This window comes from Xiphophorus hellerii, chromosome 23, assembly GCF_003331165.1.
Source record: "Xiphophorus hellerii strain 12219 chromosome 23, Xiphophorus_hellerii-4.1, whole genome shotgun sequence".
Classification (NCBI taxonomy): Eukaryota; Metazoa; Chordata; class Actinopteri; order Cyprinodontiformes; family Poeciliidae; genus Xiphophorus; species Xiphophorus hellerii.
Genome location: NC_045694.1, coordinates 3,173,542 through 3,190,023, shown reverse-complemented (window position 1 = coordinate 3,190,023; position 16,482 = coordinate 3,173,542). Strand labels below are relative to the sequence as shown.

At 37.8% G+C, this 16,482-nt stretch overlaps 1 protein-coding gene across 2 annotated transcripts in view; it reads left to right on the top strand.

Moving 5' to 3' along the window:
- fstl5 (follistatin-like 5) overlaps positions 1–16,482 on the top strand; it is a 187,758-nt gene that overhangs the window by 155,545 nt on the left and 15,731 nt on the right. For both annotated transcript variants that reach the window (XM_032555148.1, XM_032555147.1), the window contains 2 exons: positions 15,512–15,538; positions 15,756–15,874. In XM_032555148.1, the coding sequence (XP_032411039.1) occupies positions 15,512–15,538; positions 15,756–15,874 (146 nt within the window). The remainder of the gene's footprint in view (positions 1–15,511; positions 15,539–15,755; positions 15,875–16,482) is intronic.

Here is a 16,482-nt window from a genome sequence, read left to right as displayed (position 1 = left end):
GTAAATTCAATTATTTCTGTTCTAAGCTCTTTACAGAAGAAGTGAGGTGAGGTTGATCTGTGATATTCACAGCAACCGAATGGTTTTATTCCTGCAGATTTGACTGTGGGTAATAAAGTTTAATGATTTTTATTTTTTAACTGGAATACATCATATGCATGATGTGCCATTTAAAGCTGGTGAAGAATTTGGTGTAAGAACGTAGTTCTTAACTACATTAAGAATGGAAATTGGGGCTTGCCGTGGTGGTGTAGGGGAAACATGGCCCATGTTTGGAGGCCTTGAGTCCTCGACTCGGCCGTCGTGGGTTCAACTCCTGGACCCGACGATATGTGCCGCATGTCTTCCCCCCTCTCCTTCCCTCTTTCTTGTCAGCCTACTTTCATATAAGGGACACTAGAGCCCACAAAAGACCCCCTGGAGAGGTAAAAAAAAAGAATGGAAATTGAACTGTTAAATTTGCTTTTATCTTAATAAATATATTTGCAACAGTTGCAAAATATCAGTTCTAAAATCTCACATGAAATCAGGATTCAAGTCCTGAAAACTTCAAAAGATCCTCAGCTAACAGTGTGTTTCCAGCCCTGCTGTTCCTTTCCAATCCGTCGTAACCCTGTTACTTAAATCATTCTGCAAAGCTGCTTTTCCCTTTTTGTCACCTAGATTAGATTTGTGAAACAGCTGGTGTCATAATTTTCCAGACAGTTACTCTGCCAAATTATTTCTTCTTGTTTTCCACCCTTAATTTTAACCTCAGGTGGGTTCTCTTTTTTGGACATCTGTTCACTCATGTTGCGTCAAAGTTCTGCATATCAAAGAGACTTGAGCTTATTAAAGATAAAAAATGTTGGAAACTGATGCCAACTCTGATGTAGCTCAGCTCTAATTTTTACACTTTCTAGTGTATTCTGTCCAACTTTCTAATGGTGTGAAAAGCATTAAACTTTAGGAGTCCAGCTATGCAGCAATAAGCTGATTCCTTACAACAGAGTTGACATCCTACATGTTTTATGTATGGAGTGTGGGAACACTGTATTTAACAGAGAAATAGAGAATAACGACACGTACTGATTGTTCAGCATTAAAAATGTAATAATTCTCATGATTAGAAAAGGTCATAGCCAGGTTTTTTCCCCATTAGGTTCTTCAGACAATTATATTGCAAACCTGAAAGAGGAATGTAAATTATTGAACCAAATACAGTAACTTGCAAATATATTTATACTTTTACCTCAAGCTGTAGTGTATTTTATTATGATATAATTAAACATATTGGGAAGTAGAAAGAAAATTTATGGTTTTGCAATTATTTTACAGATCAGTGTTTTGTTCACATGCATGTATCCACTTTTATACCTAAATGAATCTATTGCAAATTTCCATTAATCCATTATGCATTCAGTCTTCCAAAAATATGTAAATAACTGAAACAGCTATGCATTTATTTGTTATTACTAGAAAAAGAAATGGCTGATAAGAGTGCAACTAAAGTCCTACAGTTATGGATGGATCCAGCTGCTCCTTTCACTAAAACAAACACAAAACTCATTAAGCTCAAATCCTCAACCTGCTGATCGCAGGTTGAGGATTTGACCATTTCTTGTCATTTGCATTATCTTGGTATTTATTAAGCAAAAGCAGATGGCCAGACCTTTCTTTGGGCTTCTCATGCCAGAGTCAGTGAGTTATATTTTGCAGAAAGACGACCAGCTGCTGATGAACTGTGGTTCCACATAGAGCAGAGGAATTTTGTTTATAGAGCAAAACGAATCAGTCAACACTTCTTCTGGATGTACCTGAAAGCTTTTCTTATCCGATTATTGAAAGTTAATATCTTCTGTTATTATGGAGATAATTTCAATTTACTTGGATTTATAATAGTTGCTTTTGATTAATGAGCTTAAAATAATTTAAAATAATTTAATTTAATGGGGGTTTTTTGCCATGAGTGTTTTTAAAGTCTATTTATTAAAACCTTCTGCCAACAGTGCCTGCAATCTGTCACTATTTTGACAAGAAATATTCACATAATTTAGAGATATTGTGTTCAATGAGCAATTTTAAATGAAAATGTGTTTGTGAGTTTCCATACGAACAAAATCAGTCATTTTAGCCATCACACATTTAAAATAATTAGTTTCTTCCAAGAGTTTGAATAAATGAAAATGTCTTTGAGTAAAAACATAAAATGAAAAGCAAGCCGCCCCCTTTTTTCCTAATACCATCCCACTCAGCAGCAGCAATTAAGATTAATATATAAAAAAGAACATGTTGCCTAGGATTTTAACCTCACTAGCCATCAAAAACACAGAAAAAATGTGTTCCAGAAAATCATTGTGTTCCAGTAATATAAATGTTTACAAAAATACGTTAAAAACAGCAACAGAACTCGATGTTCTTGGTTAAGATAACATGACCAAACATTTAGTTTCAAGCCATCCAGTGTTTAATCTCTGTGTCTACTTTAAAGCAATAAAAAGATAATTACTGTAAGTTTAAGTCCGTTTTGGCAAAAGAGTCAGCTGTGATCTTTATTATAGATTGCACTTGTTCTGCTCTCTCATTCCTGAAGATCCTTTAACCTCGCCTTATTATCTCACTTTCATCAGAGTCTGGCTGATGGCTTCTCTCTCTGACCTTTATCTTTAGCAACACTCTAACTCTCACTAGTGCTTAAATCTTGGCACCAACTTTCAACTTGAGAGCTCTTCCCTGTCAGAGTGGTCAGTGTCGGCTCCCTGGCTGTAAAACTGCAGTGAGTGTGGGTGGGACTTCCCTGACAGCAGCAGTCACTACAGCGTCTGTTCAGATCTTCAGCTGGGGTTAGATAAGGAAAGCAATCACAACGGTCGCCTAACACTTCTCAGTCTGATGCTGGACTTTGCTTTTTTCAGTCTATTTAAGTTCAGAAAGGGTCTCATTTCAACAGCATCATATAATTATAAATTTATAGCATTTACTGAACAGATTAGCTCTAAAGATATCACATCAAATAGAACATTTGTTTTCTAGTTCTCATTTAACTTTAAGGTTCATTTGCCAAAAGTGTTTTATTAGGCAGTATTGAAACAGAGATAAAAACCTACTTGTTTTTAACTCAAACTCAAATTAATGCAAAAAAGCATACTCAATAATTTAGTTTTATAATTTAATATAATATTCAGATAAAAAAAATAATTTCAATGTCTTTCTTACTCTTTTCTACCTGTTTGTTCTTGTGCTGAGTTTGTTATTGTATGGTTGCTGCATTTAGTAAAAAGTGTATCAGAGCTTAAGTCATTAGCACTAAGTTATTTTGACATTTTTGTACTGAACATATTTTGCAAGAGTGCAAAAACATGCTGAAGATAACATTTTCACCATCATTTAAGATTAATGATGGTGAAATCATTAATCTTAAAGACCTATAAGGACTTGGGAAACAGGAACCTCAGTGTTTCATCTGCAGCAACATAAAGAGTAGCTCCCCTAAATTGCATCAAAATGAACTCTAAAGTTGAGGGCCATCGACAGGTGAAGTCATTAACCTCACTGCAACAACACCTATCAGGGACAAAGGATCTGCAGAACAGCAGTTGTAGGGGACGATGTCTCTGGTTTTTAGTGGCTCACGTACTGAAAGGTTTCCTCAGGAGGGAGAGTGAACCACGACATGTTTCCTGTGCTAATAGGTCATTGCCAGAGGTTTATCCACAACTTGGTGAAAACCTTTAAGCTGCCAGAAAACTAAATGTATCACTCCCAGTCACAGGGAGGGTTCTGCTGGTGCCTTTTAGCAAACATTGGATCAGAACTGGAAAATTAAGTCTTTGCAAACCGTTGATATTGTGATTTATCACAGTAAAAAGTTTGTTCTAGCTGAAGTAATTCTGATTTATCACAATAACCCAATTTTTTATGCACTTCACAGTTTGCATTAAAGTTTGCTTTTCCACAATAAACACAAAATTGAGGTTGAAAGGACAGTAATCACAAGCAAGGTTGTGGAAACATATTGGTATGAAACGCGGCTCCCTGAACGAATGAGAGCTTGCTTGGATTTAATCTAAAGTCCAACAAAGTCGTTCAAGGTAATCTGGACAAGAGGGAGCGTTTGTGGTTAAATGGTTACATGAGGGTGCGTCACCAAGGTAAATTCATAGAGGAGTACCTTAGAGTTTTTGTATCGCCACTAACAAGACCCACTGTTGGTCAATGTCACATGTTTTAGCTCTTGCCACCACATTTTTTTTTACAAATATCATCAAAGCAGCATTTATTACTCAGCTAATCTGCACCCACAGATGAAGTTATTTTCAAAAATGAGTGAAAAAAGCAACTGAAAACCAAGTAAAAATTGGGCTTCAGAAGATTGCAAGAAAGTCTAAACACACAGAAAGAGATAATAAAGTAATTTAAGATGTTTTAAAATGTAAAATTTCTGATTGTATTTGTGGAACTATTTTGTTTTATCAGAAAAAATAAGAATTTCTCACAAATTTTCTGTGGTATTCATAAATACCACAGAAAATATTTCAGACCACCTTAGTAACTCAATCTAGACAAAATCTGTCTACTTTGATTATGTGGAGAAAACAGCTAGACTATCAATGTTGCAGCAGGACCAGGAAAAACTTGCTTAAATATATTTTTTAATTTAATAATTTAATGCCATTTTTTTCTCAAACTAAAAATAATTGTTACCTTTTCTTTTAACTCTTGTTGCTGGTTAGGCTGAATAGTTTGAACATCAGATACAAATGCATTTAGAATGTTGCATAAAAATGCAACTAAAAGTATCAGAAGGATATGTAAAAAAAACAGAAAACATTTTACCTGGAAGGCTTCACCTTGCAATGGAGGACAAAGTGTGTTGCTAAGGCCAAGATGCATAATTAATACAGGACACTGAGTCACTGTGTAGTTAGTTCCTTCCTGGTTGGCATCTGCTTGGCAGCTAAACTATACTAAAGTAGTGCTTAGTCATTATTCTCCTCTTTAAATGGGAACATTTGAAAAAGAGGTTATAAGTTATAAGAGGTTATAAGTTTTACCTGTAGTAGAAATGTCTTTTGACATTAGTGAGAAAAATCCAGATTATTTGGTCCTGGAGGATGAAGCTACCAGCTAGGCTAAGAAGGATCAAGACCAAAGCAGACTGCATTGTCTTAGACGTTGTAAAAATGTTACAGCAGTTCATATAAACATTTTTTATGAACTATTTATTAATCATATGCAAAGAAATCAGCGATTATTTGTGTAGGAAATTGGTGAACAGATGTTGCACCATCAGTAATCCTCCTACTTATAAACCTATAACAGAACAAACTGCAGAAATCTTGAACTATGCCTTTAAGGTAGCCTGAAGTGACCCAAATCTGATTGTTTTGCCACTATGCGACCTGTATGTGGTCATGTCAATTTGAACAATACAGATCCATACCTGATCTTTTCAAATGTGACCTTTGTTTGTACAGCCACGTTGCGTTCATCTGACCTGTACGTCATTTATAATCAACAAATGTCACTATTCTGCTTACTGTGGGAAGAAAAACAACAATCCAGGCAGATGATAATGTGGAGAGCGATAAATGGAGAAAAAGCTAGGTTTCTGATTTAATAATATTTTGGGTGATTGTTCTATTCAGTCCAAAACTGAGCATGTTTGTGACGTGTGACGTTGTGTCCTCTACTGCGCATGCAGAACACTTTTAGGTTGTTTTCAGTTCACACAGGAGATCACGTACAAGTCACATATATTAGGAAATGTGAACAACCATGCCAAAAAAAAATCTGATTTAAAAAAAATTCTAAAAGTGAGCATTAAAGCTTGCAGTGTGAACGCAACCTAAAGTCCAACCTTGAACCTGTATATCACCACATACGGTAAATCCATATTCACACCTGTCTGCTCCATGTCAAAGTTAGTGAACTATGTGCTTTCTAAGTTGGCACTAGTTTAATCAAGAACTTTTGAACATCTGCTAACTCTACTTAAGACATAAATCACTAAGTCAGAATCCTCATTTAAGCTCAAACACTCAAGAACATCAAGAGAGTGAATACAGATCAGCTCCATATGGCAGATTACACATTGTGGCCAAAAAGGCTCTTTAACGTCATTGGTTTAGTCTTCCCTCATTTACGGAGCCACTCCTGCTTTGGCATTTAGCCTTCCAGGCAGGGCTGAAAAAGAATCCTAAAGGAAAGTTTTATATTTTTCAAGCTCAGAGCCGCAGACATCCAAAAAACTTTGGTGCTGTTCATTTCAAAGCTGCAGCTCTTCTGTTCTTTTAGATATTTTTCAGTAGGTTTTCCATTTTAACTAGTTCTTACTTGAGCCTTGGCTCACCTATGAGATGCACATTCTTAACAGGGATGGCTTTTGCCTTGAAGCAGCAGAATCAAGGACTCTGATCCTGCAGACTTTGAGATGCTGGTGAGCATCTACAGGCAGCAGAAAGGCCCAAATCTATTAGCACTGATTTAAAATGCAGTCAAATGACGCATCATAATTGTACTTTGAGATGTTTCCGACACCTGACTTCCTGGAGAGTAATGATCTATTTCTAAGAATTCACACTTAATGACATGCCTTAGGCTGCTCATTCAAAGACTTGAGTTAGTAAGAGATCTGAATAACGAACTATGCAAGCTGTCAAAGGACTGAATAAGATATTAACCAGGAAGGAGAGCGATGAAAAGAGCTGCATTTGATGTTCTGGAGATCAATTCAAATGAAAGAAGCCTTGAGGTCAAACCTTTTTCTTTACAGGCACAACACTGGATTGTTTTTCTCTAAAATGTATCCAAGCGATTTGCTGTTTAGCCAAACCTGAGCATTCGCTGTTCTGAGGTCTCCTCTAACCGAGGCTGTCACCAGCAGGCAGAGCCCCATCCATCTCTGACAGGCTGTTGCTAAACTGGCATAAATATCTGCCCTTCACAATGTGCCAATTATTTCTGCAGTGTCAGAAGATCTGCATGGCTCAAAGCAGGCATTTGATACTTTAGTCTTTTCACTTTCTGCACCATTTCATGCCTCATACCCGAGATTTGGAGTACTTCATCATAAACAGTTCTTTCAGCTGCAACTTTATGCATTTATTGAAGCAAACTCAACAAAAACTTTTTGTTTTTTACATTGCAGTGCCACCATTTTGATATTACAACTTTAGACTTAATTTGCTTTGTCATATTTTCAGTTTTTTCCTAATATTTGAAAGTTTTGGTAAAACTTGAGTTTTTTGCAAAACAAAAGGTTAAATATCTATATAAACAGGAGAAGTGGCAGAGCAAACATCAAATGCCTGAAGATAGTTTTTCACTTTAGTCAAGCCACTACAAGTTTATTAATCAATGTGTGACCTTTAAATACTCCAGCAGGAATGAGGAGTAATAAACCTCTAGTGAAGTAGAAAATAAGGACACTGTGGAACATTAAGAGAGCTCCGCTTAGCATGATGAGGGTATTTACATTTTTTTGTATGACAGATCATTTTCAGCTAATATTAGGTTAATTTAAAACTTATCAGTTTGTCTGAGCTTGTTTGTAACTTTGTGATTGAGAATGGGGTTAAATGCATGGAGTCAGACATTTTACATAAATTAAAGGTTGGCGCATCTCTTAATTTTCTGTCTTCAATCTAAATTATGGGTCTATCATTTGAGAGCAGGGGAAAGTTGTTTTTTAAAGGGTTTTTCTAGCACTAGTGGCCTTTATTTGCAGTAGATTAGACAGGAAATGGGCAGAGAGAGAACAGGGGAAGACATGCACCAGACGGATGCTTCGAGGACTAATAGCCTCAATATGAGGCGGCCGCTCTTCCTCTACACCAGCATATCAGTGGAAAGAAGTTTAATCTATCAGTTATTTACTACTAAACTGTTCCCAAGTGATTGCTTTAGGGGGAAAGAAATATTTCTCCACAACCAATATTGTACCAATATTGTAATATTTTTGTCACCAAAATCAGTGTAGCAGGCAAACCAACAGCTATTTAGACGGTTCACCAATGATAAGAAGCTGAATAAACTAAACATAATGAACCAGTGCTCAGTTCTTCTTCATTAATCTGTATTTTGTCTGAAAAAGTAAACAAAAAAATCATTCACATTCACACAGCGTTTATAACCAAAGCTTATTTACATCCATTTGTGCTCTCCTGTTTCTTTTTGCTCACAGAAACTGAACCTTTCTGTGGAAGATTTCCCAAAACAGCTGCTCTCATTCCCGTACTTCAACTCAATCTCAACATTTGATGGAAAAGTTATGGATTAAGACTTAGATTTGCAATCAACACCATCAGTTTGGTATTTCTCTTTAATGAAAGTTTGATGCATTCCATTGTGTGGCTTTGGGCTTCTGTTCCCGGTGGACCTTCCATACCTGCCATATGGCAGTATGTTCCCACTAAGACAGATCCATAATGGGGCTGTCAAGAAGCAGTACTGATTAGTTTTTCTATTTAGACTCGCATATTAGACTTTTTTGCATAATTCTCAGAAACAACCACCCAGCGACCCGCTCCATGCCTCCCTCTGTTCCATGAAGCTAGCTTTATTTGTAAAAGCTCAGGTTTTTGCAGAACCTGGATGGTTTTTCTGGTGATTTATACTGAACCAGAATCCGTTAAAAGAGTGGCTTGTCTTGCAGCTTTATGATGAAACTGTTTTCTGTAATTTAATAGTTTAATAGCTCATTAAATAAACATGCTGGTGGGGTACCACATTAACACTGCAAGCCTAAGAAGCTTTTATTAGCAGTTAATTAGTATGGCTATCTGTTTAGGTAACCAGCCTGCAGTCAGAGGCTAAAGATACTTTTAAAAACAGCACTACCTTAAGATTGATGGGTGTTGCTCCCTTAGTTTAAATGAATGTTTTGAAACTGGAGGTATTACCAAACAGCTAAAATTATTTTTATAAGAATACCTGGGGCTCTCCACTTCTCTATTTGCCATACCGCTGAAGAAACTCTGCTCCCTCAGGCATTTCTTGGGCATTATAACAAAAGGCCACAGAAACATTGATATAATTCTAGTGGTTTTGGACTATACCATGTGAAAACCTCCTAATACACTGGACTGACCCACAGTGAGCTCTGACCTGCACTTGATTAGCTTAAGTTACCTGTCTGAGACACTATAAAGTCTAATTACTGAGGTTAATTAGTTTCTAGTCTTTATAAATCAAACATATTTTTGTTGGCCCCATTTGCTGAAGAAATTTCCACAGCCTTTTGAAGAACATAAAACATTTTTTTTGTTTTGATCATCTTCTGTTCATCCTTTTTAATTGGCTAGAGAAGAAATGTTGATAACAGTCCGGATACCAGAGAGAAAATAAATGTTTGGCTGCTCTATAATCCAAAACAGTTTCCCTAAGTCTGTTTATATTTTGCAGTTTGTATATACAGTACAGACCAAAAGTTTGGACACACCTTCTCATTGAATTCAATGAGAAGATCAACTCACTGACAACAGTCAGTGAGTTGATCCGTCTAAGCTGCAGAGATTTTGAAATAGAAAAGTTATCTTTCTGATTCATTTTGCTTCTGCTCCTCTGCAGTTGAATCAATGTTGAGATTCCCATTGAAAAACCATGAATTACACTGTGAATAAGTTAATTTGTGTCAAACTAGACTGATTATTAGATCAAACTGCAGTCAGTCATTTAGAATAATCCATCCATTTTCTATTAATGCTTAATCCTTGCAGAGAAACTCAAGTGAATTTCTGGAGGACACCTTGGACCACTTACCAGTCCATCACAGGGCAACACAGAGATACACTAGACCGACAACAACTACTCTCCAGGGCAATTAACCCAGCATGGATGTGTTTGGACTGCAGGAAGAAGAGTGCCTGGAGAGAAAAACCAAACGTGTGGTTAGAACATGCAGACTCCAGAATCCCTCCAGCTGCGAAGCCACAGTGTGAACTAATACACTGCCATGCAGCGCTGAATCTTAAGGGATCTAAATCTTTTATTCCCCCTTCTATTTAGCATTCAGTCATCACGTACAGTATAACACAGAAGTATGCCTTTGCTCCACATGTGTGTATTTCAGTGTATATCATTCCCTTATTTCATGTTCACTGTCTCTCAGATACTTATTGATGTCTGTTGGATTTGTTCCAGAAAAATTCAGTAAAGTAAAGGATTTCACATATTCAGATAGACGGCTATAAACTGAAGTCAGTGGGGGGAAATGATTGGTTGAAACAAACTCCTCTGATCTCCTGAACCTTGATTCTGCATGGCTGACACACCACAACTCCACTCCAGATTCTCCACAAAGCTTTTTTTCTTTTATTTAACGCCGTCCACCATCCCGCCTGCTTTGCATCCTCTCAGTAGTCTGGATCAGTTTACGGCAAAATAGGGTCTCTGTTTCCATTAGCCGGTGTTCTTCCTGTCACAGCAGACTTTCATACAGTGTTGGACACGCTGTCAACAGCAAAAAGCTCAAACCAGACAGTGACGCAATCCACAGCATGAGCAGTCAGCTTCCTGTCGACATGGTTTCATGCTGACTGCTTTATAAATTGAATATTATCAGTCAAGTAGAAAGTTTTCATGCATATAGAGTTAAATTACAAGACTCTTGCTTATAAGTGCATGTAGGATTCATGAATGAATTTGAAAAGTGTACAGTATTAGGCTGCAGACGAAAGAGAGACTCCACATTCGTCTTAAAAATATAGGCAATAAGTCCAGAATTTAATTTTTATTAAATGTATACCAAGATCCAATGAAAATTTTACAAACTAAATAAGCTAAAAATAAATATCTTTCATATTTACAAATTTATTACCCATACGTTATCATGTTTTAATAACCCTTATTGTACAGTTGGTTTGTGCTGAAGCTCTGGATGTTTTAAGCTCTCGCTAACACTTCAACTTTAAAAACTTGGATTTTGTTCCAAGGATTAAGCCTTCTGATCACTTTCCGCTCTGTAGAGATGATACCGACTCAAATCTGTCAAATGCTCCCAGCTCTAATTCAGGAGCAGTCATAGCTGTTACTTAGGTAGTGTCTTCACTCCACCTGACTTTAAAGGTTTCCCCTGGGGATGCGCAGAGTTAGACTTCAGTGCTAATGTATGCAACACTAAGCTGCCAAAACCACAGGAGCACAGCTCTTAAAATATCAGAAAATTTTGAGACTGAATTTTATCCAGAACATTTTGAACCTTTTTGATGGAAAAGAAGTGGGATCAAAAGGTCATGCAGCCCAAGGACCTCAGAAAACCCCATAGTTTAAGAGTTTATAACTTGGCAAGAAGATTATTACGTATTTTATTTAGCTTACAAGGCACATTCAGGAAAAGTTAGACACATAAAGATAACTACCTAGTAGTTTTCTGTGGTATCTGGCACAAAGATGTTAGCTGAAGTGCCTTAATGTCCTGTAAATTGCAAGGTGGGTCGTCCAAACCATTTTGCAGCCATTTTTGCTTTATGGCAGGAAAACATTTTCATGCTGAAAGAGTTCACAGCTTCAGGGAATACATTTTCCATGAAAGGGTATACAGCCCCTGCAACAATGCTTAGGGTCAGGACATGTCAAAGTGACATCAGTATGGAAGGTAGGACCCAAGATCTCTCTGCAGAACATTGTTCAAAACATTACACTTCATCTGCCAGCTTACCCTCTTCCCACAGTGGATCCTGATGCCATGGGATCCCCAGGTAGTACTTCTCTGGCCGTCCATGTGATGTAACAGAAATTGTGATTTGTCAGAGCATCACCTTCATTCATTTCTGATGCTCATTGTTTGTGCTTTTGGCAGTAGACATGGGCCACCATGAGAACCTGACTGCTCTGCAACTTTGCAGCCACATAAATGCCACATTATGGTTCGTCTACACAGGGGTGCCCAAAGTCGGTCCTCAAGGGCCGGCATCCTGCATGTTTTAGTTCTCTCCCTGGTTTAACACACCTGGACCAAATGATGGCTCGTTAGAAGGCCTAAGAAGAACATTGACATGCTGAAAAGGTTGTTGGTACTACCAGGGAGAGAACTAAAACAGGCAGGATGCCGGCCCACCCCCAAACAGGTAGTGGAAACAAGCTTAACTTGGTGCTGAGGAGGGTGTCTGGTTTGGCAACCACAGGGTTTCATTTTTCCTTTTTGAACATGATGTGAATTTGTTGGCCTCTTTAAGCCATGACTTTTCACATATATTGGAGCAGTTCGCAGCAGAGAGTAAAGTGCCAGGATGAGAGTCAGCTCTTCTAAGCCTCAGGCTAATAAACAGAAAAGGGTGGATTTCTCCCACTGGTTCAGGGGTCAATCTTTTGCCTGAAGTAGAGAAGTTTAAGTGTATTGGAGTTTTATTTATGAGTGATTGCAGCCTTTTTTGCGCTAATGTTGCTTCTTCAATAGTTTGTCCTTGTTAATAGAAAGCAGTACCAAAAGCTCTCACTTTAGTGGTCTGTCTAAATTTTGACCCTGACCTGTGAGCATGAACTATTCCTCAAGACCAGAAAAATAGATCTCTGGAACAAGCAGCTGAAATTAGTTTCCTCCATAAAGGTAGTCAGTCTCATCCTTTGAGACGGGTTGGGGGAAACGGGGTCTCAGGTTGGACCACTGCTCCTCTTCATCAAAAGCATTCAACTGAGATGGTTCAAGCATCTCACTGCAGTTGATTACAATTTTGGATGAAAACTAGAGAAGCCAAACATTTAAAACTCATCTCTGAATTAAGAAAGTAAGTTCTAAAACAAGTGGATGGGATTTATTTTATTTGATTGACAGCAGGGAAGAAACAGACAGCCGACTACTGCTGCACTGATTTTATGCAAAATTTGCTCAGCTATGATGTACCAGAAGACAAACAGCATGCAATATTCATTTTTATTACTCAGCCAATGCAGGAACTTTAAATAACTCCTAAATAAATTGGGTAGATTCCTTTCTCTTCACCAAACTTTAATGTGGTCGGTTTAATACCAAAGATGTGTATTCCTTGAGGGTTTTTGGATAATTGAGGAAAGCAATCAGAAAAATAAATTTTGAGCTAAAAAGGTTTTTGTTTCAGAATTACAGTTAATTACCCAGATGGTTGTATTTATCTAAACCCATGAGTCACATCTGACTTTCCACATATTCTTCTCCTCTTAAACTGTCACTTAAGAAAGTATTCATACCCCTCTGCAGACATCTGCCCTCTCCTCCCTCAACACTAACAAGACACTCTTAGGTCTTGTAGTCACCCCATTGCTTTTAAACATGTGAGATACCAGGTAAGGTACTCACAGCCTCATGGTAAATGACCAATGTAGACATTGGTCATCTTCCCAGTTCAGAGGTATTATGTGGGGCTACTCTGCGGTAGCTGATGGGGATGTAAAGTCAAGGCACCACGGGATTGACCTATTGCGTCAAGTGCAACATTACTTACCATCATCATACTGGTCAGATTGCAGTAAAGTGAATCCAGAGAACTTTAGCTAAAGGTGGTTCGTTCAGTAGTTGCAACACAGGTTGTTAATTCAGTAATAGCATCACTTGAAAACAGAAAAAAAAGAGTCAGTGCATCACCAATGTGTTTCATCCTTTGGAAAGTGAAATGCCAGCCACACATTTTGTGTTTTGTGTTCAACATGGACCATGCCAAGCTCCACTTTATGCCTTCTTTGGTTTCTCAATCCAGGCATGGTATTTAAAAGCTCACATAAGCACAGGAAATGGCCGGCTTCATTGGTGATTTATGACCAGCCATGCAGCTTAGATGAGGGTTGATCTTTGCGGCTTAATGATGGAACTGTTCTTTAAGAAAAGCTAAAGTCCCAGAGCAGTTAAGACTTTGCACTCGATTTCTGTCTAAGCTATTCTCTGCAGTCCTTATAGTTAAAGGATAACTCTGTTACTATTTTTTTGAAGAAATGCTGATTATCTTTTAAAAAAGAACGTCTTTGCACACCCAAGGCAGTTTTCTGAAGTTACACTTTTGCTTTTACATCTGCTGTAATCCAATTACCTTCCCTCCATTATGCATTCACCATTTTCTGCCACGCCGCTGTGTTGAGCACCACGGGCTGTTTGGCCCACTGTCATAGCAGTGTGCTCGTGTAAACAAATTGAATTTGTGTAACCTTGCTGACGGGTACAAACTGCAGAGTCCAGTCTGGCTGGTGAGAGCGGCGTCCCTAATGTTTGGAGCCCAGTGGAAACATAGTTATTACGGCCAGAAAGAGTGAACTCACCGCCTACAGTGGCAGTCGGCTTGTTTTGTTATATGGATGATGAAGTTGATGTATTGGTCCCTCGCATGCGCAGAACAGCCACAGTCTCTCTACACAGTGATGAATTGCTTCAATACTTTAGGCTATTGGAAAGACTGGAGCACACGAGATCTCATCTCAACTCTTCCTTTCCATTTTCTCCGTTTTTTATTTTGGCAGATCTCAAATAAATTGTTTTGTTTTTTCCTTTTGTTCTGTCTTTGCTTCCCCTCTATGCTTCCTTGTTCCTCCATCTATGGACCCACTTCTTTTGTCAAACTTTTAATGAGGTAAAAGGTATGCAAGGCTGCACTGGAAACACTTGACAAAGCACTTTTGAAAGATTAAGGCTGACTAACAGCACCGCGGTGCCTCGCTGCCTTTGTCTCTCCACCCTTTTCTTTCTCTGCATCTGTCCACTTGATCAGGAGGCTGTGAGGATGAGCATTGCAATAGAGGCAAGATTAAAATCGGATGTGAATTGGGCTGGAGATTGGTTTGCAGACTGAAAACGGAAACAGAGAGAACACTGGGGGAAAGATGAACAATGAGGGAAGGTCACCACTAACGACATGGTGTGAGAAGACAGTCCTGCTGCTGCTGCTGAGTTGGAGGATAAAATTGACTGGGTTTCAGGATTTGCTCTCATATATGCATGGGAAGTATATATATAAATATATATACATCTTCCTGCCACTTTACCTATTGAGTCGTTTAACAGCATCTCCTCTCAGAGTATCCAGAGGCTGCTTTGAAAGCCATCTGCCGGCCAGTGTTTTACGCCACCCATTAAAGCACTCAGGGTGTTGTGTGGCTTTTAGCCAGTATTTCATGTCATTAGTCACTTCTAAGTGAATTTAATGAGAAATAACCTGTTGCAAGAGCCAAATCAACCATTATTTCTTCCTAATGCCTTATGATAACCATATAGATTAAAACATTTGTACTATTTAAGTGTCTGCAGCTCATTTTGATTGAATGATTGTGTAGTTAGTCTTCATTCCCTTTTTTGAGAAAGGTTCTCACCACCAAAAACAAACTGTTATACAGTATTCATAGCTGACTGCCCTCTGTTTTGCAGAGGATGGTATGTCATGTTATTTACAAGCAGAGTATTTGATCGATTGTTTGTTGCAGTAGGAGTCAGAGACACTTTCCATAAAAGTTTCATATAGTTTGCTTTCCTCTTTGCCTCAGCAGGAGTTTCTGTTTGGATCGTAATTCTTGTAGAGTGGCCCTATTGATTCTTGCATTTATTTTTAACTGTGTTTCCCATTTCTCTCCTTCACAGTGGCAAACATCTTGTGGCGAGAAGAAGGTACGTCTGGGATGCTCCTGCTCTTCTATAGCATTCATTAACCTGAGTTAATTGAATTTGTGTAATAGAGTTACTGAACTGTGATGAGGAGGATTAAATGATTTGTTACTTTAATCGTAGATAGCATTGCTGCCAGCTTATTTCCATTTTAAATGTTCATACTTTGCAGCCTCAGGAGTTTTTTCATGTATGTGATAAGCCTGTTGTTCTCCTGCAGGTCTCGGTATTGGAAACATGTTTTATGTGTTTTATGAAGACGGGATTAAAGTGATTCAGCCAGTGGCCTGTGAGATACAGCGGCACATCAAACCCAGCGAGAAGCTACTGGCTCTGCAGGTGAGTGATCATGAGAAAAGTCCAGAACTAACTTTGACCGAAGTCTTAAGCCTTTTGTGTGATGTAGAGTTTAAAATTAAGCAGAAGACATAAAAACACATCATAAAGGGATATAATTTAGTGTTTGATCACTAGATCTTTATGATCAAATTGGTGTGTTTTCTTCAGTCATCAAACTTTATATTCCAAGTGTTCATAAATTTGCACAAACCTGAGTTTTGCTACTTTTAATTGGTATATTTGTCTTATTCTTTTAGTCAAAATTTGACAGGAGAACCAAATACTTTTCCAACAATTCAAACTGTTTTGATTTTCCTAGCAAACAATTTTCAACTTTTATTGCTGATGTTAATTCAAGTTTTTCTGCACATAAAGTGAGCCTATCTTGAAAATTAGTAGAGACATGACCGGAGGCAGGGCTAAAATAAAAACATATATTTACGTCTAAATATATGATGTAAATATATATTTATTTATATTTATATAACTTTCTACTGTGAAATTCTGGGGTCAAGTGGAAAAATATATTTTTGTGCTTATTTTCATTCTTAGCTTAAATGTAAAATGTTTTAACCTTAGAATGTCACATTCATATTTGTTGGTGAACC